Genomic DNA, 27,708 nt, shown 5'->3' with positions numbered 1-27,708 from the left:
GCCTCATTACCTCGACAGAGCTTTCTTTTTTTCTTACCAGCATGACTGCGAATTGCACAAGCTACTACAGCGCAGAAAATGCTTTTGTGAATGGCTTTTTGTGCCCTAAAGCGGGAAGCGGTGCCCACGCGGTATTCTGCTGCGGATTTAACGATATCAAGTATTGCTGTGATGACCCCAACAGTTTTTTCCCCTACGAGTATGCATACATGTGGTGGCTTAGGTAAGGACTTTTTACACATCTTTGATTTGATGTTATACCAATTCATCCGTTTTGTTTTTCCTATATAGCCTTACCCTATCTTGGGGAAATCTCATTCACTGCTGGACTTTTAAGTTTGCATAATGTTTGATATTGTGATGATGTACACCTATTATAGGTTACAGTAGGCTACTGTATAACGAGGGAAGCTGATACAAGGAGAAAAGTACCTCAATTAAAAGTGAAAATAAAAACTGAAAAAGTGTACATTTTCCTCCCACTATACTCAATACTGTATCCAGGGGCAGACTGGGACCAGAATTTGTCCCTGGTATTTCTAACACACTGGCCCATGTTTTTCCTCAATAACCGCATTATTAGCCAAATGATATATATTTTATTTAACCTTTCTTTAACTTGGCAAGTCAGTTAAGAACAAATTCTTATTTAAAATGACGGCCTAACCCGGGCAACGCTGGGCCAATTGTGCGCCGCCCTATGGGACTCCCAATCACTGCCAGATATGATACAGCCTGGATTCAAACCAGGGACTGTAGTGATGCCTCTTGCACTGAGATGCAGTGCCTAAGAACCCTGCACCACTCCGATGGACCAGCACATCTGACATTAGCCCGAAATGCTGGATGGCCAGTCCGCCCCTAAATGTATCACTCTCAGAAAGAGTGCAATCTATTATCTGTCATCCCCATCACCTCTCTCTGCTCTCCCCTGCCTTTCCCTCCCTGCCTCCCCCATCACCTCTCTCTGCTCTCCCCTGCCTTTCCCTCCCTGTCTTCCCCATCACCTCTCTGCTCTCCCCTGCCTTTCCCTCCCTGTCTTCCCCATCATCTCTCTGCTCTCCCCTGCCTTTCCCTCCCTGTCTTCCCCATCACCTCTCTGCTCTCCCCTGCCTTTCCCTCCCTGTCTTCCCCATCACCTCTCTCTCTGCTCTCCCCTGCCTTTCCATCCCTGTCTTCCTCATCACCTCTCTGCTCTCCCCTGCCTTTCCCTCCCTGTCTTCCCATCACCTCTCTGCTCTCCCCTGCCTTTCCCTCCCTGTCTTCCCCATAACCTCTCTACTCTCCCCTGCCTTTCCCTCCCTGTCTTCCCCATCATCTCTCTGCTCTCCCCTGCCTTTCCCTCCCTGTCTTCCCCATCACCTCTCTGCTCTCCCCTGCCTTTCCCTCCCTGTCTTCCCCATCACCTCTCTCTCTGCTCTCCCCTGCCTTTCCATCCCTGTCTTCCTCATCACCTCTCTGCTCTCCCCTGCCTTTCCCTCCCTGTCTTCCCATCACCTCTCTGCTCTCCCCTGCCTTTCCCTCCCTGTCTTCCCCATAACCTCTCACACATTAATCACATTCTCTCGTCTTCTCTTCCTCGCTCCCCCTTTCTCTCACCTTCTCTGTCCATTGCTTTCTCCCGGCCTTTCCCTAATCTCTTTCTCTCCTTTCCCCATCTGTCTCTGTCTCTTTCTTCATCTCTTTCCCTCCCCGTCCCTTTCCTCCTACTCGCCATCCTCTTTCTCTTCTCCTTATTCCTTCATCTCTTAGCGTCGGGGCCCTGATAGGTCTGTCCATAGCAGCAGTGGTCCTGCTGGCCTTCCTCATCACAGTCTGTGTCCTCTGCTACCTCTTCATCGCCACCAAGCCCAGTCGCCTTGACAACGGCCTGCCACTCAGAACACCAGGTGGGTAACACTTCTGAGGTGGGCTAAGGTCTTGACACATAATCTAAAGGTATGTGATGGGATACATAGAGCCGGGCTAAGGTCTTGACACATCATCTAAAGATGTTGGGTAGGATACATACAGTGCATTCGGAAAGTATTCAGACCCCTTGACTTTTTCTACATTTTGTTATGTTACAGCCTTATTCTAAAATGGATTAAATATGTTTTCTCAGCAGTCTACACACAATACACCGTAATGACAAAGCAAAAACAGGTTTTGACACATTTTTGCAAATGTATAAAAAACAAAGTACAGAGAGATCCTTGATGAAAACCTGCTCCAGGGCGCTCTGGGCCTCAGACTGGGGAGACGGTTCACCTTCCAACAGGACAACGACCCAGCAAAGACAACGCAGGAGTGGCTTTAGGACAAGTCTCTGACTGTCCTTGAGTGGCCCAGCCAGAGCCCGGACTTGAACCCGATCGAACATCTCTGGAGAGACCTGAAAATAGCTGTACAGCAACGCTCCCCATCCAACCTGACAGAGCTTGAGAGGATCTGCAGAGAAGAATGCGAGAAACTTGTAGCGTCATACCCAAGAAGACTCAATACTGTAATCGCTGCCAAGGATGCTGAGTAAAGGGTCTAAATACTTATGTAAATGTGATATTTCAGTTTTTATTTTGAGTAAACTAGCAAACATTTAAAAACCTGGTTTTGCTTTGTCACTATGTGGTATTGTGTGTAGATTGCTGAGGGAATTGTTAAATTGTTAAATCAATTTTTAAATCAATTTTAAAATAAGGCTGTTACGTAACAAAATGTGGAAAAAGTCAAGGGGTCTGAATACTTTCCGAAGGCACTGTAAATGGGATATTGTATAGAAAATACAAAATAAAACTCATTTTAGGGCTATCGTGCTATCGCGGATACAAGTCTGTTGACCCTTATCACACCAGGCACCTTGATGACAGCCCCCAACATCAGGAAATTGAAAGTGTCTTTTTTCTGGAACCAAGTTACATGTTTCTCAGTACACAAACACACAATAATATAATGAGCCATGCCATGCATTGCTGGGCTCAGTCAGGTCTTTGACACATTCACCCTCTCCCCCACTGAAACATCACCCACAAAATGTTGGCACCATTGTAACAGGTTGTAATCAAGCCCTGGTCTCCAGCATGGGAACAGAGGATGAATACCTGGTGGCTAGGTAGTCTCAGGTAGGAATACTAAAAAAAACTTGGCTCTGACAACGAAAGCATTTCATGTCCATCAACTTATCCAAATACCTGTCACACCCTACAGCAGGGCTGCCCAACCCTCTTCCTGGAGATCTACCTTCCTGTGGGTTTTCAGTCCAACCTTCATTTAACACACCTGATTCTACTAATCAGCTGCTCAACAAGACCTTAACTAGCTGTATCAGATATGCTGAATTAGGGTTGGACTGAAAACCTACAGGACAGTAGATCTCCAGGAAGAGGGTTGGACTGGAAACCTACAGGACAGTAGATCTCCAGGAAGAGGGTTGGACTGAAAGCCTACAGGACAGTAGATCTCCAGGAAGAGGGTTGGACTGAAAACCTACATGACAGTAGATCTCCAGGAAGAGGGTTGGACTCAAAACCTACAGGACAGTAGATCTCCAGAAAGAGGTTTGGACTCAAAACCTACAGGACAGTAGATCTCCAGGAAGAGTGTTGGGCTGAAAACCTACAGGACAGTAGATCTCCAGGAAGAGTGTTGGGCTGAAAACCTAAAGGACAGTAGATCTCCAGGAAGAGGGTTGGGCTGAAAACCTACAGGACAGTAGATCTCCAGGAAGAGTGTTGGACTGAAAACCTACAGGACAGTAGATCTCCAGGAAGAGGGTTGGGCTGAAAACCTACAGGACAGTAGATCTCCAGGAAGAGTGTTGGGCTGAAAACCTACAGGACAGTAGATCTCCAGGAAGAGGGTTGGGCTGAAAACCTACAGGACAGTAGATCTCCAGGAAGAGAGTTGGACTCAAAACCTGCAGGACAGTAGATCTCCAGGAAGAGGGTTGGGCAGCCCTGCCCTACAGTAACCTGTGGATCATCAGAACCTTCAGAAACCGGGCAGAATGTTTATAAGCTATTTATTGACACTTGATAGTGTCCTGTAATGATTTGTTTGAAGTGAGCCACCTTCGGTCAATCATAACATATCAATAAAGACTCTGTATAGTGTGACAGTGTACTTACTTTAAAGTGAGCCACCTTCGGTCATTCATAACATATCAATAAAGACTCTGTATAGTGTGACAGTGTACTTACTTTAAAGTAAGCCACCTTCGGTCATTCATAACACATATAAATGAGGCAAATGTAGTTAACGCTTAAGGAATTGTCACTGTCAGCTAAAACAAATAAACGTTGAAGACAAGTTTAAACATCTCTTTTTATTTTTTACATTTGAAACCCCTTCTCATTTCTACTACGCCTGATCGCCCTCGCTATTCCTAACACTATTCCTAACACTATTCCTAACACTATTCCTAACACTATTCCTAACGCTATTCCTAATGCTATTCCTAACACTATTCCTAACACTATTCCTAACGCTATTCCTAACGCTATTCCTAACGCTATTCCTAACGCTATTCCTAACGCTATTCCTAACGCTATTCCTAACGCTATTCCTAACACTATTCCTAACACTATTCCTAACACTATTCCTAACGCTATTCCTAACACTATTCCTAACACTATTCCTAACGCTATTCCTAACGCTATTCCTAACACTATTCCTAACGCTATTCCTAACACTATTCCTAACGCTATTCCTAACACTATTCCTAACACTATTCCTAACGTTATTCCTAACGCTATTCCTAACGCTATTCCTAACGTTATTCCTAACGCTATTCCTAACACTATTCCTAACACTATTCCTAACGCTATTCCTAACGCTATTCCTAACGCTATTCCTAACGCTATTCCTAACGCTATTCCTAACGCTATTCCTAACACTATTCCTAACACTATTCCTAACACTATTCCTAACACTATTCCTAACGCTATTCCTAACGCTATTCCTAACGCTATTCCTAACACTATTCCTAACGCTATTCCTAACGCTATTCCTAACACTATTCCTAACGCTATTCCTAACACTATTCCTAACACTATTCCTAACGCTATTCCTAACGCTATTCCTAACGTTATTCCTAACACTATTCCTAACGCTATTCCTAACGCTATTCCTAACGCTATTCCTAACGCTATTCCTAACGCTATTCCTAACGCTATTCCTAACGCTATTCCTAACACTATTCCTAACACTATTCCTAACACTATTCCTAACGCTATTCCTAACGCTATTCCTAACGCTATTCCTAATGCTATTCCTAACACTATTCCTAACGCTATTCCTAACGCTATTCCTAACGCTATTCCTAACGCTATTCCTAACGCTATTCCTAACGCTATTCCTAACGCTATTCCTAATGCTATTCCTAACGCTATTCCTAACACTATTCCTAACACTATTCCTAACACTATTCCTAACACTATTCCTAACGCTATTCCTAACGCTATTCCTAACGCTATTCCTAACGCTATTCCTAACGCTATTCCTAACACTATTCCTAACGCTATTCCTAACGCTATTCCTAACACTATTCCTAACGTTATTCCTAACGCTATTCCTAACGCTATTCCTAACGTTATTCCTAACGCTATTCCTAACGCTATTCCTAACGCTATTCCTAACGCTATTCCTAACGCTATTCCTAACGCTATTCCTAACGCTATTCCTAACGCTATTCCTAACACTATTCCTAACACTATTCCTAACACTATTCCTAACGCTATTCCTAACGCTATTCCTAACACTATTCCTAACACTATTCCTAACACATGGTAGGTCAAATTAAAACCTTAAAACAATACAAATACAGTAAGTTTTTTTTTTTTATCCAGCAATGCAAATTACACTGAACATTATACAGGGTTGTGAACGGTGTAGCTTGTCCCTGAGCTGGTCGACAAACGGTTCTGGTCTCTCTGATTGCTGGAGGCACAGCATGTTGGTTTCAACCTTAAAAGTAACAAAGGTAGCAGTAAAGTCTGTTACATTCGCTGGATGAAGGCATTTCTGTGCTGCACTGATATGACAGGTTGGCTGCATTGTCAGTGGTGGAGAAAGTACCAAATTATCATACTGTAGTAAAAGTAAAGATGCCATGATAGGAAATGACTCAAGTAAAAGTGAAAGTCACCCAGGAAAATATTACTTGAGTAAAAGTCTAAAAGTATTTGGTTTTAAATATACTTAAGTATCAAAAGTAAATGTAATTGCAAAAATGTACTTTAGTATCAAGAGTAAAAGTATAAATCATTTGAAATTCGTTATATTAAGCAAACCAGATGGTACAATTGTGTTTTTTTAATTATTAGATAGCCAGGGGCACACTCAAACTTGAGCTGTTTAGTAAGTCCGCCAGATCAGAGGTAGTAGAGATGACCAGGGATGTTCTCTTGATAAGTGTGTGAATTGGACCATTTCTGTAAAAATGTAACGAGTACTTTTGGGTGTCAGGGAAAATGTATGGAGTAAAAAGTATCTAATTTTCTTTAGGAATGTAGTGAAGTAAAAGTAAAAGTTGTCAAAAATATAAATAGTAAAGTAAAGATACCCTCAAAAAACGACTTATTGTAAGTAGCGTCACGCTGGTATAAAGGATTTGGAGAAAGGCACAGAAATACATAATAGGGTTTTTTAATACACCCCAAACAACATGTAACGGTGGGTGAGTGATGGGTGTGGAGTCAGACGCAGAGAGCAAAAGTAAACGGGGAAAAAACGCTTTAATGTCCAAAGTAACAGATCCAAACAGGGGTGAAAACCTAAACACAGGTGCAAACAAACCCAAAACCTTAGTTACAAAACCCGGGCAGCGAAAACCCAAAAGACAACGATAACCACAAACGTAACAATAACAACAAGCCCGCACAAACACCAGCGGGCTAAACGAACTTAAATAACACCCATCCCAAAACCCCAACAAGGAACAGGTGAAAACAATTAGACAAAAACAAACGAAAAGGGAAAAGGGATCGGCGGCAGCTAGTAGACCGGCGACGACGACCGCCGAGCGCCACCCGAACAGGAAGAGGAGCCACCTTCGGTGGTATTCGTGACACAACACGTATACAAAACACTGGGATGTACCCAAACAAAAGAGCGAGGTAAACCTCGTAGAAAGACACGGGACGATACCTGTGCACAAAACACACAGCGCAAAAGCTGAAACATCGCATAGGTACTCACATCCTGATGTGATCAGGAAAATGTATTGGATCAAGACATTATGTCAAACTACTTTGGAACAAATAACGTATGATGTCAACAGCAGAATTATGATCGGCCTGGTATATTTTTCAGGTTTTCTTACCATTAGAAGTGTTTCAGCCATCCTCTGCCAGGTCACTTGCCCTCTTCTCCTCCAGTGGAAGACCGACAACTCACGTCTGATGCCGTCACTGGTCAACCCTGAAGAAACACAAGAAACACAAAAGATACATCTTTTTTAAACCATCTCCAAGAGTAAAAGAGATGGATGCTCAAAAATAAACTTAAATCATTACGTTATTAAACATCTTAAATGACAGGTGTCTGTCTGATCTAACCAGTGCAGCAGTCTGGGGATGAAGTTGTTGACAAATGGGATGAGGTAGAGGAGGACATCTCAAGCACGCGGCTATGAGATATGCTGTAGTAAAGTATCTAGGGGTATTTGTTTTTATCTGAGCCTGCTAGTTAGCTAGCAAAATGTTGTTTTGTTATAGCTAGCTAACTTATGCTGCTAACATTAACTAGCTATCTATCACAGCAGTTGCAGTGAAGTTAGCAAAATTATTTGAAATAACGATTGAGGTATCCATGTAATCTAGATAAATAATTTACATTTAAATTAATATAAATAAAGTTACATTTACCAGTTTATCCCTGTCCAGTGGCACCACAACTGGGCATTTGATTTGCAAACTCCATCACGTGTCCACATCACCAACAAACTAGAATGAGCCAAACACACCAAGACAGTTGTGAAGAGGGCACAACAAAGCCTATTCCCCCCCAGGAAACTAAAAAGATTTGGCATGGGTCCTGAGATCCTCAAAAGGTTCTACAGCTGCAACATCGAGAGCATCCTGACTGGTTGCATCACTGCCTGATACAGCAATTGCTCGGCCTCTGACCACAAGGCACTACAGAGGGTAGTGTGTGTGTGTACAGCCCAGTACATCACTGGGGCTCAGCTGCCTGCCATCCAGGACCTCTACACCAGGCGGTGGCAGAGGAAGGCCCTAAAAATTGTTAAAGACCCCAGCCACCCTAGTCATAGACTGTTCTCTCTATTACTGCATGGCAAGCGGTACCAGAGTTCCAAGTCTAGGATAAAAAGGCTTCTCAACAGTTTTTACCTCCAAGCCATAAGACTCCTGAACAGGTAATCAAATGGCTTCCCGGACTATTTGCATTGTGTGCCCCCCCAAACCCCTCTTTTACGCTGCTGCTACTCCCTGTTTATCATATATGCACAGTCACTTTAACTATACATTCATGTACATACAGTGCCTTGCGAAAGTATTCGGCCCCCTTGAACTTTGCGACCTTTTGCCACATTTCAGGCTTCAAACATAAAGATTTAAAACTGTATTTTTTTGTGAAGAATCAACAACAAGTGGGACACAATCATGAAGTGGAACGACATTTATTGGATATTTCAAACTTTTTTAACAAATCAAAAACTGAAAAATTGGGCGTGCAAAATTATTCAGCCCCCTAAGTTAATACTTTGTAGCGCCACATTTTGCTGCGATTACAGCTGTAAGTCGCTTGGGGTATGTCTCTATCAGTTTTGCACATCGAGAAACTGAATTTTTTTCCCATTCCTCCTTGCAAAACAGCTCGAGCTCAGTGAGGTTGGATGGAGAGCATTTGTGAACAGCAGTTTTCAGTTCTTTCCACAGATTCTCGATTGGATTCAGGTCTGGACTTTGACTTGGCCATTCTAACACCTGGATATGTTTATTTTTGAACCATTCCATTGTAGATTTTGCTTTATGTTTTGGATCATTGTCTTGTTGGAAGACAAATCTCCGTCCCAGTCTCAGGTCTTTTGCAGACTCCATCAGGTTTTCTTCCAGAATGGTCCTGTATTTGGCTCCATCCATCTTCCCATCAATTTTAACCATCTTCCCTGTCCCTGCTGAAGAAAAGCAGGCCCAAACCATGATGCTGCCACCACCATGTTTGACAGTGGGGATGGTGTGTTCAGCTGTGTTGCTTTTACGCCAAACATAACGTTTTGCATTGTTGCCAAAAAGTTCAATTTTGGTTTCATCTGACCAGAGCACCTTCTTCCACATGTTTGGTGTGTCTCGCAGGTGGCTTGTGGCAAACTTTAAACAACACTTTTTATGGATATCTTTAAGAAATGGCTTTCTTCTTTCCACTCTTCCATAAAGGCCAGATTTGTGCAATATACGACTGATTGTTGTCCTATGGACAGAGTCTCCCACCTCAGCTGTAGATCTCTGCAGTTCATCCAGAGTGATCATGGGCCTCTTGGCTGCATCTCTGATCAGTCTTCTCCTTGTATGAGCTGAAAGTTTAGAGGGACGGCCAGGTCTTGGTAGATTTGCAGTGGTCTGATACTCCTTCCATTTCAATATTATTGCTTGCACAGTGCTCCTTGGGATGTTTAAAGCTTGGGAAATCTTTTTGTATCCAAATCCGGCTTTAAACTTCTTCACAACAGTATCTCGGACCTGCCTGGTGTGTTCCTTGTTCTTCATGATGCTCTCTGCGCTTTTAACGGACCTCTGAGACTATCACAGTGCAGGTGCATTTATACAGAGACTTGATTGCACACAGGTGGATTGTATTTATCATCATTAGTCATTTAGGTCAACATTGGATCATTCAGAGATCCTCACTGAACTTCTGGAGAGAGTTTGCTGCACTGAAAGTAAAGGGGCTGAATAATTTTGCACGCCCAATTTTTCAGTTTTTGATTTGTTAAAAAAGTTTGAAATATCCAATAAATGTCGTTCCACTTCATGATTGTGTCCCACTTGTTGTTGATTCTTCACAAAAAATACAGTTTTATATCTTTATGTTTAAAGCCTGAAATGTGGCAAAAGGTCGCAAAGTTCAAGGGGGCCGAATACTTTCGCAAGGCACTGTATGTACATACTGCCGACCAACCAGTGCTCCCGCACATTGGCTAACCGGGCAATCTGCATTTTGTCCCACCCATCACCCACCAACCCCCCTTTACGCTACTGCTACTCTCTGTTCATCATATATGCATAGTCACTTTAACCATATCTACATGTTCATACTACCTCAATCAGCCTGACTAACCGGTGTCTGTATGTAGCCTCACTACTTTTATAGCCTCGCTACTGTTTTTCTCAAAAATCAACACCTCAAAAGTGGTCCCCTGATGTGGTTTAAGCATTGTTGTGATCATAGAACATCCAATTCTGTGTTTTTTCTTTAAAAAATGTTGTGGTTTTTTAGACCGAAATCCAGAAAAAAATGAGGAAATCAGACACCTGGAATAACAAAAACAAGAAATGTAATTTTACCCCCCCCCCCCCCCCAAAAAAAACTGCTTTTAAAGGGCCCTACCAACGTTTTTTGGTGTGTGTGACTGCACTTTACAGTGTGTGTCATCCTGCAGCACAGCATTTTTGAGGAAAGTCTAATATTGGCTATACACCTAAGATGGATTTTTATTTGTCTTTTTTTATATTTTTCATTGAACCTTTATTTAACTAGGCAAGTCAGTTAAAGAACAAATTCTCATTAACAATGACGGCTTAGTAATATAATATAATATATGCCATTTAGCAGACGCTTTTGTCCAAAGCAAGTGCATATGTAACGGGTGAGGAAATAGCTCGCTCTGAGAACATGAAGTAGTTGTTTCCTTGTGGAATGCTTCGTGGGTGACTGTTGTCGACGTGTTCCGAGGGTCCTTGGTTAGAGCCCATGTTGGGGCCAGGAGAGGAACCTAAAGCAATATGTTTACACGTACACTTTTACTTATGGGTGGTCCCAGGAATCGAACCCACTATCCTGGCCTTGCAACGCTCTGCCAACATGCATGACAAAGTTATAGATGCTTGTGAAGCTTCAATTTAATATGATTTATAAAGCCTTTATTAAGTAGTGCTTATGTCACCCTTTTACAAAGCACAGGTTTATGTCATATTTTATATAGTGGGTTATGTCACATTTGACTTAGGTTGTTATGTCACACAGTTATGCCACATTTATGAACCCTTTATAGAGCTTGACATACAGTTATAGATGATTTGTGATGCATTTGTGTAGTGCTTATGAAGGCTTTATGAACCTTTTATAGAGCTTGACATACAGTTATAGATGATTTGTGATGCATTTGTGTAGTGCTTATGAAGGCTTTATGAACCTTTTATAGAGCTTGACATACAGTTATAGATGATTTGTGATGCATTTGTGTAGTGCTTCTGAAGGCTTTATAGAGCATGACATACAGTTATAGATGATTTGTGATGCATTTGTGTAGTGCTTATGAAGGCTTTATGAACCCTTTAAAAGCTGCACTTCATTTAAAGTGGGACCAAATTGGTCAACTGTAATCCAATAACAGTTGCGTAATGACAAGCATTATAGGCAATGTTATATACCAGAGCAAATCAATGCAGCCAAATGTCAAGAAAATGTAAAGAAGTCGGCCAATCAGCACACTTACATAGCTAGAGTTCCCTTGGCTTGGCATCGAGAGAAAGTTCACGTGCTACTGGATTACAATTTCAGAATTTTAACAGATTTATATCTGGAAAATAGCATCATAAACATGTAACACATCTGAGGTCAGATTGACTTGAAAAACATTTCTGCCTGCGATACTGACGGTTATATTGGACAGCTGGTACAGGACTAGTAAATGCCCAGTGCGCTACATCAACGCCCTGGGATTTGAAGGTCCTGGGTTTGTTTACCAGGGGGAATATTTTGACCATTCTCTGTCTTGTACAGTCTTTGCTCACCCCTCCCCCCTTTCCTGACAGACACACACACCGGCGCTCACACACATGGTGTGTGCACATTTTAATTTATTAGGTGTCCCTTAAAAGACACTTGGGGTTCGTTGGGCATCACTGAGTGGGAGGGGAGAGTGAGTGTGTATTAGCGCTAGTGTGCGCGTGTTACTACGGAGCAGGAGGAGGAGAGAACGGTGGAAAGACCAACTCTCAATCTCTCTAGGAAGACGTTGCTGCCCTCATCCGCCCGATGCACACCATCTCTATGCACGCGATAAATTGCACAGGTTGTAAACATCCCTCCTTTTCAGGAGCCACTTTCTATAATTTGAGAAGATAAGACATTTCGTCAAGCTGGCCCACGTGGAGCTGACAAACGACTTCCGAGTGCTTATTCATATGCACACAGTACATTGTACAGTAGCACCTACAGTACATTCGGAAAGTATATGAATATTAAATAAATACTAATAACTACATTATTTCTGTTGCCATTTGTCATTATTGTGTACTTTTACTGTACTTTACGCATTATGATGCTCATATAAATGTATTTTCTTTTTTTCGTCTCCAGACACCTGGCTACTATATAATAATCCTCTTCAGGATGGATGTCCCTAAACTGGGATGGTTGTTGCTAACGTGCACTAATGTGACTAGAACGACGTTGTATACAACAGCCAACATACCTGGACAGAAAATATTAAATTTTTGTTAAACTAACTGTAGTGTCCAAATAATAGTAGTTATTACAGTGAAAAAAATACCATGCTATTGTTTGAGGAGAGTGCTCAACCTCAAAACACTTTATCACGGCAACTGGTTTGATACATTCACCTCTGAAGGTAAATAATGTACTTACATTCACCTCTGAAGGTAAATAATGTACTTACATTTACCTCTGAAGGTAAATAATGTACTTACATTTGGTAATTTTGCTCTGATTTGTCATCCTGAGGGTCCCAGAGATAAAATGTAGCATAGGTTTGTTTGATAAAATCAATTTGTATGTTCACATGTAGGAACTGGGTTCTACAGTTTGACCCCACTGCTGTATCTGGCTCCACACCCACCCCGTCCGGCCATCTAGATGTGTGAAAGTTAGTGTATAAGCTAATGATCCATCATGTATGACATTCCTGGGAGTGTGTAAACATAATTTTTTTATTACCACATAATTTAAGTATGTATCATTGACCAATTCGGCACATTTGGGCAAACTCCTGGCAAACTTGATACAAAATATTGTGCAGTAATGAAATTCTTCACTGGATCGGTGTGAAACTTTGCACACCCACTGCTGCCGTCTGGTGGCCAAAATCTAAATTACACCTAGACTCCAATCTGAAAGTCTGGCCTTTCTCTTGAATTTCAAAGATGATGAAAACATTTTTTTTTAAATAACTTGTTTGTATGATATTTTACCAGATCTAATGTGTTATATTTTCTTACATCAATTTAACATATCCACAAACTTCAAAGTGTTTCCTTTCAAATGGTATCAATAATATGCATATGCTTGTTATCCTTGTACAGGCAGTTAGATTTGAGTATGTCATTTTAGGCAAAAATTGAAAGAAAGGGTCAGATCCTTAAGAGGTTCCATGGTTTTTACACCGGAAGATGATTATACAAACACCATATAAACCAGATAGTTTGGCTCCTGGATGCTGATTGGCTGAAAGCCATGGTATGTTAGGCCACATATCAAGGGTAAGACAACAACAACAAAAAGTGTTCTAATTAAGTTGGTAACCAGTTTATAATAGCTATAAGGCACCTTGGGGGTTTGTGGTATATGGCCAATACACCACGGCTAAGGGCTGTATCCAGGTACTCCGCGTTGCTTCGTGCGTCAGAACAACCCTTAGTCGTGGTATATTGGCCATATACCACACCCCCTCGTGCCTTATTGCTTCATTATAGCGATGGTATAGAAGAGATAATCAACTCAGGGCTCACTTCGCTAGTGCTTCATGGAACACACCTTCCACGTTGTTCCTTATTTTCCATTGAACATAATGGTCCTTGTTGATTATCCCTTACAAATATACACTGCACGGCCAATTAGTGGATTCAGCTATTTCAACCACACCTGTAGCTGACGGTTGTATGAAATCGAGCACACAGCCATGCAATCTCCATAGACAAACATTGACAGTAGAATGGCCCATACTCAAGAGCTCAGTGACTTTCAATGTAAAATACTTTAAACAACTACTAGTTGTTTTTTGGGGGGTATCTGCACTTTACTTCACTATTTATATTTTTGACAACTTTTACTTCACCACATTCCTAAAGATTATAATGTACTTTTTACTTCATACATTTTCCTTGACACCCAAAAGTACAAAAGTACATTTTGAATTCTTAGCAGGACAGGAAAATGGTCCAATTCACAATCTTATCAAGACAACATATGGTCATCCCTACTGCTCCTGATCTGTCTGACTTACTAAACACAAATGTATCGTTTGTAACGGTATCTATACTTTTTACTTTTAAGTATGACAACTGGGTACTTTTCCATCGCTGGGTACCGTCATAGGATGCCACCTTTCCAACAAGTTATTTCGTAAAATGTCTGCCCTGCTAGAGCTTCCCCGGTCAACTGTAAGTACTGTTATTGTGAAGTGGAAACATCAGGGAGCAACGACTTGTGCCAATGTATCCTCCAAACACCGGCTTCGAGAACATTATCACTGTTAAACATGGGGTTACCAATATATTCAAATAATAATTGACATATTTTCATTAAAAACGTTATTTTTATGAATTTATTCATACTATTTCATCCTTCCACAAGATATAGTCTCGACACAAGATAGTCTCGACACAAAAAACAGTTTAATAAATACACTTCTAGCCTACAACCAGTTTAATAAATACACTTCTAGCCTACAACCAGTTTAATAAATACACTTCTAGCCTACAACCAGTTTAATAAATACACTTCTAGCCTACAACCAGTTTTATAAATACACTCCTAGCCTACAACCAGTTTAATAAATACACTTCTAGCCTACAACCAGTTTAATAAATACACTTCTAGCCTACAACCAGTTTAATAAATACACTTCTAGCCTACAACCAGTTTAATAAATACACTTCTAGCCTACAACCAGTTTTATAAATACACTTCTAGCCTACAACCAGTTTAATAAATACACTTCTAGCCTACAACCAGTTTAATAAATACACTCCTAGCCTACAACCAGTTTAATAAATACACTTCTAGCCTACAACCAGTTTAATAAATACACTTCTAGCCTACAACCAGTTTAATAAATACACTTCTAGCCTACAACCAGTTTTATAAATACACTTCTAGCCTACAACCAGTTTAATAAATACACTTCTAGCCTACAACCAGTTTAATATATACACTTCTAGCCTACAACCAGTTTAATAAATACACTTCTAGCCTACAACCAGTTTAATAAATACACTTCTAGCCTACAACCAGTTTTATAAATACACTTCTAGCCTACAACCAGTTTAATAAATACACTTCTAGCCTACAACCAGTTTAATAAATACACTTCTAGCCTACAACCAGTTTTATAAATACACTTCTAGCCTACAACCAGTTTAATAAATACACCTCTAGCCTACAACCAGTTTAATAAATACACTTCTAGCCTACAACCAGTTTTATAAATACACTTCTAGCCTACAACCAGTTTTATTAATATGCTTCTAGCCTCTGTCTCTTGCGCAGTACACTCCTGTGCTCCCCTGGTCTCTCTCCTTAAAACACGCATATAGGAGTCCCAGGAAAAAATAGACTATAATAGCTTTTTTGTTGTTGCATTTCTTAGGCTAATAGACTATTCGAAGAGGATGCAAGCTCTTGTTTGCTGAATGTTATATACAGTCGCCAGTAGAACTCACGGGCAGTTTAAAGCAGTGATGTGTTCCAAACCATAACCATTCGTGAAGAGACCCGAACGCCGTCTGCATTTATAGCATGTCATTACAATGATGAAGATTAGGACAACAAAACGTATTTCATTTCAATGTTGAAGGGATGAAGCAACAATAGAGAGAGAAGAGGTAGGCCAGGGATTCCCAAACCTTTTTGGCCCACTACCCCATTTTGATATCTGAAAATTTATGTGAAAAGAGTATGTAATTAACAGCCAATGTTTACTTTTTTTATTTGGTTATATGGTAGTCAATTGAAAAACATTCTAACAGTATTTATGATTGTCTTCTTAACTCACCATCACTTATTTTTAATGTGGGGCTATGACAGTCAATTGCCAGTTAGTCTGACATGATTTCCCTTATCTCACCACGAATGAGATGGATGTGTTTGAAGCATGTTGCCTAGGAGATTCTCAATTCAGGGTGCGTGGTCGATAGTGCGCACCTCACCTCTGCTGCCACATCCAACCTGGATCGATTTTTGGTTTGAATGCAGACAAATGCACTGAACAGCTTTACACAGAATACGAGGTCAAATCTTGACATCTGTGGTCTTCAGATCGGAAATTTGGAGCTCTATAACGAGACCCGAGTTCCCGAGTTGGAATTCCGAGTTGGATGACCGATCAAAAATATTTTTCCCATTAGGAGCTCGTTTTTTCCGAGTTCCCAGTTGTCTTGAATACACTGAAGTCGGAACCCAGATTTCCGAGTACCCAGTTCCGAGATCCCAGATGTTATGAACGCGGCATTAATGCTCAGTGGGAGACAGACATGAGGAATCAAATCTCCTCTGTGGTGACCCCTGAATGCGGGTAGTTCAGTAGTTTCCCCTTGATTGCTAGCAATAGCATAAATTCTTCGTTTAAAAGTGTTATCTGACAAAGGTGTTTCTGGGCCTCCCAAAGTTATGGATTAAAATCACATGACTTAAACTTGAGTCTGACTGTGAAATCCCAACTTTGTTGGCGACACGCGACTTCATAGAAAAGAAAACAACTTGAGACTTGACTTGGAGCCTCAAGACTCGGGACTCGACATTGACTTGAGACTGATGACTTGAAATGATCAGGCCAGGTTTTGTAATGTTTTGTCACAGAGTATAAACGTGGATTGATTATTCTACACATATTGTAGCCAGAGACAGTCCGCAGCATCGAACAATCAAAAAAAAGACGGCAACAGATTGGCTAAGGGTGAGTTAGCAAAGACATTGCCAAAGATGTTCTAGTGTTGTCATTGTTCTATCTGTGACCTTGCTGGTTTGTTTTACAGCACAAATGTCAAATTGTAGGATGAGAGGATTGCCATAATAATAAACCTTGTTTGGGGATCGAGAATATTAACTTTTTACTTTGTAAACTCACCAGCAAGGGGGCAACCATTACTAGCATAGGCCTACTGGTATTTTAGTATGTAACAAATGCTTGAAATCGATCATCTATTTATGAAGCTTGCATTTGGAATGTGTTGTTCGAATGAATTATTAATGTGGCGAAGACGCACCACTCGCCGCTCCAAACCCCAGCCAGTGGAGAGCGATTTTTTTATTTTTTATTCTGTTGTTTAAATGTTTGCTGTTGCTTTCAGACGTTTAAAGACATAGGTCCTATGTGGTAAATCTATATTCAATCGAATAATGCAATAATTGCTAGCGTTTCATCATTCCATCCCAGTACCGTTTATTGCAACACGTAGACATTTCTGTTAAACCGTGCTTCTACACCTGCATTGCTTGCTGTTTGGGGTTTTAGGCTGGGTTTCTGTACAGCACATGGAGATATCAGCTGATGTACGAAGGGCTATATAAATAAATGTGATTTGATTTGTTAAATGTCTGATGATTTACCTTCTCATTTAGCCAACCACTTCTTACTCTGCTCTGAGTTGGAGGTATGTTTAGAACGTTAGTGCACATTAACGTTCGCAAGACTCATGAGCTAGAAGTTCTGTTTATTTAATTCAATGTATGTATGGTTCCCTTGGTTCATATTGCCCGGGTTATGTCGGAGGTCTGTGTGTGTGTCCTACAGTATGTCATTTTTGTTCTGCGTGAACAAATTAATGTTCACTGTATGCATTGTGTTGAAATATCATTAATAATCATTAAGTCTGATTGAGACGAATGTAACAATGGATGTGAAAATTGCCTTTTACATTGTAGAACCAGTTTATTGGTTGTAATTGACAATTTGGTAATTGTATGGGGGCCTAGTGCTTATATTATGCAGGCCTCTACGTGTTTGAGCACCTGTTAGACAGATTCAAGACGAGGCTGTACTGTTTTCCCCTCTACCGGTGTCCGTTCAGATAGGACAGGTCAAGCCTGTCTTTTGGGCTGTTGCCAGTGTATATTTGGTAAATCTACTGGTATATTTTGTATGAAATGGCGCTTTCACCTTTGGATCACCAAGACCTGTAAATACCTCTACACTCTGAGCACGTCCACCTGCCTTGCCTTCTGCTGATTTCATGTGACTGCTGCAAGGTCTAATCAAAAAGTCTGTTGCAGACAAAGTAATAAAAAGGCCTGTCTAGTAGCCTCAATAAGTAGACACAGATTTGTAGTTGAACAAGGTGTTACAGGTATAGATTTTTTTTTACTTGACTTGAAAACTTGTGACTCAACTCGATTTGCTCTTAGAATGTACGACTTGGACTTGAGTCGAGTCTGGACCCGTTTCTACCTGGGACTCATATAGTGACTTGGTCCCGCCTCTGCTGCCTTGTTTTCACATTGTTTTCACCATATCAATTGCAGCCGGTGATATCAAAGTCTCTGCAATAGTGTGTGGTTTCAGAGTTTAGGAGGCCGAGCATTTCATTGTGGGAATGATTCAAGTGCGGCCTTTTCCCAGGATCTAAGGACGCTCTCTGGTTGAATTTTGTCTTTTAGATTTCAATCATTTTCAATTAGATTTTTAAGTTTAACCACATTACAATGCTTTTGAGATACAAAGACGATATAATATATATATATATATATATATATATATTTTTTTTTTTCTTCAGGATTTTGGAAATTCTCCAGCCCACCCTGCTTTCATATCAGGCGACCCCACATGGGGTCGCAAACCCTAGTTTGGGAAGCAACCCATAGTTTAGGAGCTGCTAATGTAGGCTAATAAGCACATCGCACAACATTAGGGACATATTCTGAAAGCTAATTAGTCAACCTACTAATCAGCCTATAAAAATGAAAAATAGGCCTATTACTGTATATACGGTATATTTCAGAATTCAAATTCTCTAGCCTATTATTGTAACTTTGTAGGCCGCGTGTCCTGCACCCGCATACATGCTGGTGTAGGACGAGGGGCGTAATTCCAGTCCGTGTAATACAGTCCAGTAATACAGTACAATACAGTCCAGTAATACAGTATAATACAGTCCAGTAATACAGTACAATACAGTCCAGTAATACTGTATAATACAGTCCAGTAATACAGTATAATACAGTCCAGTAATACAGTCCAGTAATACAGTCCAGTAATACAGTATAATACAGTCCAGTAATACTGTATAATACAGTCCAGTAATACAGTATAATACAGTCCAGTAATACAGTATAATACAGTCCAGTAATACAGTATAATACAGTCCAGTAATACAGTATAATACAGTCCAGTAATACAGTCCAGTAATACAGTATAATACAGTCCAGTAATACAGTATAATACAGTCCAGTAATACAGTATAATACAGTCCAGTAATACAGTATAATACAGTCCAGTAATACAGTCCAGTAATACAGTATAATACAGTCCAGTAATACAGTATAATACAGTCCAGTAATACAGTATAATACAGTCCAGTAATACAGTCCAGTAATACAGTCCAGTAATACTGTATAATACAGTCCAGTAATACAGTATAATACAGTCCAGTAATACAGTATAATACAGTCCAGTAATACAGTATAATACAGTCCAGTAATACAGTCCAGTAATACAGTCCAGTAATACAGTATAATACAGTCCAGTAATACAGTACAATACAGTCCAGTAATACAGTATAATACAGTCCAGTAATACAGTATAATACAGTCCAGTAATACAGTAGAAAACACTTCAGTAATACAGTATAATACAGTCCAGTAATACAGTCCAGTAATACAGTATAATACAGTCCAGTAATACAGTATAATACAGTCCAGTAATACAGTATAATACAGTCCAGTAATACAGTATAATACAGTCCAGTAATACAGTACAATACAGTCCAGTAATACAGTATAATACAGTCCAGTAATACAGTATAATACAGTCCAGTAATACAGTATAATACAGTCCAGTAATACAGTATAATACAGTCCAGTAATACAGTCCAGTAATACAGTATAATACAGTCCAGTAATACAGTATAATACAGTCCAGTAATACAGTATAATATAGTCCAGTAATACAGTATAATACAGTCCAGTAATACAGTATAATACAGTCCAGTAATACAGTACAATACAGTCCAGTAATACAGTATAATACAGTCCAGTAATACAGTATAATACAGGCCAGTAATACAGTATAATTCAGTCCAGTAATGCAGTATAATACAGTCCAGTAATACAGTATAATACAGTCTAGTAATACAGTAGAATACACTTCAGTAATACAGTATAATACAGGCCAGTAATACAGTATAATACAGGCCAGTAATACAGTACAATACAGTCCAGTAATACAGTCCAGTAATACGGTATAATACAGTCCAGTAATACAGTATAATACAGTCCAGTAATACAGTATAATACAGTCCAGTAATACAGTAAAATACAGTCCAGTAATACAGTATAATACAGTCCAGTAATACAGTCCAGTAATACAGTATAATACAGTCCAGTAATACAGTCCAGTAATACAGTATAATACAGGCCAGTAATACAGTATAATACAGTCCAGTAATACAGTATAATACAGTCCAGTAATACAGTATAATACAGTCCAGTAATACAGTATAATACAGTCCAGTAATACAGTATAATACAGTCCAGTAATACAGTCCAGTAATACAGTATAATACAGTCCAGTAATACAGTATAATACAGTCCAGTAATACAGTATAATACAGTCCAGTAATACAGTATAATACAGTCCAGTAATACAGTCCAGTAATACAGTATAATACAGTCCAGTAATACAGTATAATACAGTCCAGTAATACAGTATAATACAGTCCAGTAATACAGTCCAGTAATACAGTCCAGTAATACTGTATAATACAGTCCAGTAATACAGTATAATACAGTCCAGTAATACAGTATAATACAGTCCAGTAATACAGTATAATACAGTCCAGTAATACAGTCCAGTAATACAGTCCAGTAATACAGTATAATACAGTCCAGTAATACAGTATAATACAGTCCAGTAATACAGTATAATACAGTCCAGTAATACAGTCCAGTAATACAGTCCAGTAATACAGTATAATACAGTCCAGTAATACAGTACAATACAGTCCAGTAATACAGTATAATACAGTCCAGTAATACAGTATAATACAGTCCAGTAATACAGTAGAAAACACTTCAGTAATACAGTATAATACAGTCCAGTAATACAGTCCAGTAATACAGTATAATACAGTCCAGTAATACAGTATAATACAGTCCAGTAATACAGTATAATACAGTCCAGTAATACAGTATAATACAGTCCAGTAATACAGTACAATACAGTCCAGTAATACAGTATAATACAGTCCAGTAATACAGTATAATACAGTCCAGTAATACAGTATAATACAGTCCAGTAATACAGTATAATACAGTCCAGTAATACAGTCCAGTAATACAGTATAATACAGTCCAGTAATACAGTATAATACAGTCCAGTAATACAGTATAATACAGTCCAGTAATACAGTATAATACAGTCCAGTAATACAGTATAATACAGTCCAGTAATACAGTACAATACAGTCCAGTAATACAGTATAATACAGTCCAGTAATACAGTATAATACAGGCCAGTAATACAGTATAATTCAGTCCAGTAATGCAGTATAATACAGTCCAGTAATACAGTATAATACAGTCTAGTAATACAGTAGAATACACTTCAGTAATACAGTATAATACAGGCCAGTAATACAGTATAATACAGGCCAGTAATACAGTACAATACAGTCCAGTAATACAGTCCAGTAATACGGTATAATACAGTCCAGTAATACAGTATAATACAGTCCAGTAATACAGTATAATACAGTCCAGTAATACAGTAAAATACAGTCCAGTAATACAGTATAATACAGTCCAGTAATACAGTCCAGTAATACAGTATAATACAGTCCAGTAATACAGTATAATACAGGCCAGTAATACAGTATAATACAGTCCAGTAATACAGTATAATACAGTCCAGTAATACAGTATAATACAGTCCAGTAATACAGTATAATACAGTCCAGTAATACAGTATAATACAGTCCAGTAATACAGTCCAGTAATACAGTATAATACAGTCCAGTAATACAGTATAATACAGTCCAGTAATACAGTATAATACAGTCCAGTAATACAGTATAATACAGTCCAGTAATACAGTCCAGTAATACAGTATAATACAGTCCAGTAATACAGTATAATACAGTCCAGTAATACAGTATAATACAGTCCAGTAATACAGTCCAGTAATACAGTCCAGTAATACTGTATAATACAGTCCAGTAATACAGTATAATACAGTCCAGTAATACAGTATAATACAGTCCAGTAATACAGTATAATACAGTCCAGTAATACAGTCCAGTAATACAGTCCAGTAATACAGTATAATACAGTCCAGTAATACAGTACAATACAGTCCAGTAATACAGTATAATACAGTCCAGTAATACAGTATAATACAGTCCAGTAATACAGTAGAAAACACTTCAGTAATACAGTATAATACAGTCCAGTAATACAGTCCAGTAATACAGTATAATACAGTCCAGTAATACAGTATAATACAGTCCAGTAATACAGTATAATACAGTCCAGTAATACAGTATAATACAGTCCAGTAATACAGTACAATACAGTCCAGTAATACAGTATAATACAGTCCAGTAATACAGTATAATACAGTCCAGTAATACAGTATAATACAGTCCAGTAATACAGTCCAGTAATACAGTATAATACAGTCCAGTAATACAGTATAATACAGTCCAGTAATACAGTATAATACAGTCCAGTAATACAGTATAATACAGTCCAGTAATACAGTATAATACAGTCCAGTAATACAGTACAATACAGTCCAGTAATACAGTATAATACAGTCCAGTAATACAGTATAATACAGTCCAGTAATACAGTATAATACAGTCCAGTAATACAGTATAATACAGGCCAGTAATACAGTATAATTCAGTCCAGTAATGCAGTATAATACAGTCCAGTAATACAGTATAATACAGTCTAGTAATACAGTAGAATACACTTCAGTAATACAGTATAATACAGGCCAGTAATACAGTATAATACAGGCCAGTAATACAGTACAATACAGTCCAGTAATACAGTCCAGTAATACAGTATAATACAGTCCAGTAATACAGTCCAGTAATACAGTATAATACAGTCCAGTAATACAGTATAATACAGTCCAGTAATACAGTATAATACAGTCCAGTAATACAGTATAATACAGTCCAGTAATACAGTCCAGTAATACAGTATAATACAGTCCAGTAATACAGTATAATACAGTCCAGTAATACAGTATAATACAGTCCAGTAATACAGTAAAATACAGTCCAGTAATACAGTACAATACAGTCCAGTAATACAGTCCAGTAATACAGTATAATACAGTCCAGTAATACAGTATAATACAGGCCAGTAATGCAGTATAATACAGTCCAGTAATACAGTATAATACAGTCCAGTAATACAGTATAATACAGTCCAGTAATACAGTATAATACAGTCCAGTAATACAGTCCAGTAATACAGTATAATACAGTCCAGTAATACAGTATAATACAGTCCAGTAATACAGTATAATACAGTCCAGTAATACAGTCCAGTAATACAGTATAATACAGTCCAGTAATACAGTATAATACAGTCCAGTAATACAGTATAATACAGTCCAGTAATACAGTCCAGTAATACAGTCCAGTAATACAGTATAATACAGTCCAGTAATACAGTATAATACAGTCCAGTAATACAGTCCAGTAATACAGTATAATACAGTCCAGTAATACAGTATAATACAGTCCAGTAATACAGTATAATACAGTCCAGTAATACAGTAAAATACAGTCCAGTAATACAGTATAATACAGTCCACACTCAAAAAGATTAGCCTGCTAAAGCTTGTTTAATTATTTTTTACCAAAAAGATATTGCTACATCTATGGGCTTTTTTGTTTTTCTGTTGTGTGTAATGTGAGATTGCCTATATCATAGGCTATGTATAGGATAACTGCACAATCATTTGGGCTTGGGCTCATCATATGTGTTTAATGTAGGGCTCATCAAATGTCTTTAATGTACGGGTTGTCAGGCTCAGGTAGCGTCAGGTTTGAATGTTTAATGCTGATCAAAGCTCTAATCAAATTCAGATTTTTTAAAATATTCTTTATATGCTGTAGAATGCCATTTCCGGTTTGGGTGGGAAATACCGGGTTACCCGGGAGAAAAGTGATTTATTCGTGAGATGGAACATTTGTAAATGACTGGGAAAATATTCAACACTGTGTGTGTGTGTGTGTGTGTGTGTGCTGTATGTTTGTGTGTGTCCGTCCCTGCGTGTCTGCCTGCTTTTTGTGTGTGTGTGTGTGTGTGTGTGTGTGTGTGTCTGTCTGTCTGTAATTCCAGGAGTGGTTCCCATTCCCAGTGAGGAACCCAGCAGTCACTCCGGTGCGCGGCCTCCCAGTGGTCCCCAGGGCTTCAGGAAGAACTTCCTCAGCCGGAAGCTGGACTGTGACAACCAGCCTCCCGACCCTGAGAGACTGTTCCAGAAGTGCTTCATGGCAACCGTCACAACTGTCAACATGGAGGGCCCTTCTTAGGAGCACTTGGAAGAACCCCTTATAAGGGGGCCAGATGTCCACTTGTTTTTGAATGAGTGTGTAAAAGGACCAATGAATCACAAAAAGGATCCTTTTCAACCTGTCAATCACACATACTGTACAGTTGAAGTCGGAAGTTTACATACACCTTAGCCAAATACATTTAAACTCAGTTATTCACTATTCCTGACATTTAATCTTAGTAAAAAATCCCTGTTTTAGGTCACTTAGGATCACCACTTTATTTTAAGAATGTGAAATGTCAGAATAATAGTAGAGAGAATAATTTATTTCAGCTTTTATTTCTTTCATCACATTCCCAGTGGGTCAGAAGTTTACATACACTCAGTTAGTATTTGGTAGCATTGCCTTTAAATTGTTTAACTTGGGTCAAATGTTTCTGGTAGCCTTCCACAAGCTTCCCACAATAAGTTGGGTAAATTTTGGCCCATTCCTCCTGACAGAGCTGGTGTAACTGAGTCAGGTTTGTAGGCCTCCTTGCTCGCAAGTGCTTTTTCAGGATTGAGGTCAGGGCTTTGTGATGGCCACTCCAATACCTTGACTTTGTTGTCCTTAAGCCATTTTGCCACAACTTTGGAAGTATGCTTGAGGTCATTGTCCATTTGGAAGACCAATTTGCGACCAAGCTTTAACTTCCTGACTGATGTCTTGAAATGTTGCTTCAATATATCCACGTCATTTTCCACCATCATGATGCCATCTATTTTGTGAAGTGCACCAGTCCCTCCTGGAGCAAAATACCCCCACAAGATGATGCTGCCACCCCCATGCTTCACGGTTGGGGTGGTGTTCTTCGGCTTGCAAGCCTCCCCCTTTCTCTTCCAAACATAACAATGGTCATTATGGCCAAACAGTTCTATTTTTGTTTCATCAGACCAGAGGAAATTTCTCCAAAAAGTACGATCTTTGTCCCCATGTGTAGTTGCAAACTGTAGTCTGGCTTTTTTTATGGCGGTTTTCGAGCAGTGGCTCCTTCCTTGCTGAGCGGCCTTTCAGGTTGTATCGATATAGGACTCGTTTTACTGTGGATATAGATACTTTTGTACCCGTTTCCTCCAGCATCTTCACAAGGTCCTTTGCTGTTGTTCTGGGATTGATTTGCACTTTTCGCACCAAAGTACGTTCATCTCTAGGAGACAGAATGCGTCTCCTTCCTGAGCGTTATGACGGCTGCGTGGTCCCATGGTGTTTATACTTGCTTACTATTGTTTGTACAGATGAACTTCAGGCGTTTGGAAATTGCTCCCAAGGATGAACCAAACTTGTGGAGGTCTACCATTTTCTTTCTGAGGTCTTGACTGATTTCATTTGATTTTCCCATGATGTCAAGCAAAGAGGCACCGAGTTTAAAGGAAGGCCTTGAAATACATCCACAGGTACACCTCCAATTGACTCAAATGATGTCAATTAACCCATCAGAAGCTTCTAAAGCCATGACATAATTTTCTGGAATTTTCCAAGCTGTTTAAAGGCACAGTCAACTTAGTGTATGTAAACTTCTGACCCACTGGAATTGTGATGCAGTGAATTATAAGTGAAAATAGTCTGTAAACAATCGTTGGAAAAATGACTTGTGTCATGCACAAAGTAGATGTCCTAACCGACTTGCCAAAACTATAGTTTGTTAACAAGAAATTTGTGGAGTGGTTGAATAACAAGTTTTAATGACTCTAACCTAAGTGTAAACTTCCGACTTCAACTGTATATGAACATATGGAAGAGATGTACATTTGGAGTTGAGTGGTCAATGATCACCATGGACAGTCTCTAACCTCTGAACTCTGACCATGGTCCTAACTAATGTGCATCATAAGGACATCCTACATGTCTCAACCGAATCTTCAATCTGACTCTGAATCTAAAACTATTTTTCTGATGGAAATGGTAGTTCATCTGTGTTTTGGTTTTGAGAAATACATCTTCACAGCTGATTGTGCAGCAATTATACTCCACAAAGACCCTTTTGGGGGTTATTCTCCACAAAGACCCTTTTGGGGGTTATTCTCCACAAAGACCCTTTTGGGGGTTATTCTCCACAAAGACCCTTTTGGGGGTTATTCTCCACAAAGACCCTTTTGGGGGTTATTCTCCACAAAGACCCTTTTGGGGGTTATTCTCCACAAAGACCCTTTTGGGGGTTATTCTCCACAAAGACCCTTTTGGGGGTTATTCTCCACAAAGACCCTTTTGGGGGTTATTCTCCACAAAGACCCTTTTGGGGGTTATTCTCCACAAAGACCCTTTTGGGGGTTATTCTCCACAAAGACCCTTTTGGGGGTTATTCTCCACAAAGACCCTTTTGGGGGTTATTCTCCACAAAGACCCTTTTGGGGGTTATTCTCCACAAAGACCCTTTTGGGGGTTATTCTCCACAAAGACCCTTTTGGGGGTTATTCCGTAAAAGAAGTATAGAGTTTTTAACTTGACCAATATCTGCATCTAACACTTTTTGGAATTGTGTTGTACAGTTTGTCTAAAATGTTAATTTGATTGAGCGTGTTGCCCAGGAGATATAAGTATATTTCACAATGAAAATAATTGATTGACAAGTCATTTTTTACATCAAATGGAATACATAGAATCAATTATGTCTGTCTTGGTGTGTAAGTATTTGTTAGAGTGTTCTAATGTTGCCCAAAATTGCCCAAACCTTGAATTGGATTCAAAGGTTAAAAGGCATTTTTATTTTAATAGAGATATTAAGACACGTGTGTTGGTGAAACAATGCATGTTGAATCTTCTGTGAACTGTTAGGCTGTGTTTTCCCTGTACTCAAAATAAAACAAAAATTGAAGTACCA

General features: G+C 39.3%; 1 protein-coding gene across 5 annotated transcripts; it reads left to right on the top strand.

Moving 5' to 3' along the window:
* The first annotated feature begins 41 nt into the window (after positions 1 to 41).
* LOC118944832 (protein shisa-like-2A) lies at positions 42 to 27,708 on the top strand. 5 transcript variants are annotated; one of them, XM_090225172.1, is made up of 4 exons: positions 42 to 223; positions 1,753 to 1,889; positions 13,886 to 13,910; positions 24,728 to 27,708. In XM_090225172.1, exons 1-4 carry the CDS (start codon positions 42 to 44, stop codon positions 24,885 to 24,887), a joined length of 504 nt encoding a protein of 167 aa, XP_090081298.1. In that variant the 3' UTR covers positions 24,888 to 27,708. The 5 variants fall into 5 exon arrangements, 4 of the variants coding, with proteins under 4 accessions (XP_090081298.1, XP_090081299.1, XP_090081300.1 ...); XM_090225173.1 differs by lacking the exon at positions 13,886 to 13,910 and adding an exon at positions 12,095 to 12,101 and having other exon boundaries at positions 1,753 to 1,893; positions 24,717 to 27,708; XM_090225174.1 differs by lacking the exon at positions 13,886 to 13,910 and having other exon boundaries at positions 1,855 to 1,889; positions 24,694 to 27,708.

Source organism: Oncorhynchus mykiss, chromosome 28 (assembly GCF_057628025.1).
Source record: "Oncorhynchus mykiss isolate SJ-2025 chromosome 28, ASM5762802v1, whole genome shotgun sequence".
Taxonomy (NCBI): domain Eukaryota; kingdom Metazoa; phylum Chordata; class Actinopteri; order Salmoniformes; family Salmonidae; genus Oncorhynchus; species Oncorhynchus mykiss.
The sequence above is the reverse complement of the archived record's forward strand: the minus strand, read 5'-3'. Positions and strand labels throughout refer to the sequence as shown.

Coding starts and splice junctions, on each gene's coding strand:
- LOC118944832 (XM_090225171.1), top strand. CDS start 42: ATGACTGCGAATTGCACAAGCTACTACAGCGCAGAAAATGCTTTTGTG. Junction 224..1,752: donor GCATACATGTGGTGGCTTAG/GTAAGGACTTTT, acceptor TTCATCTCTTAG/CGTCGGGGCCCTGATAGGTC. Junction 1,890..24,693: donor CCTGCCACTCAGAACACCAG/GTGGGTAACACT, acceptor CTGTAATTCCAG/GAGTGGTTCCCATTCCCAGT.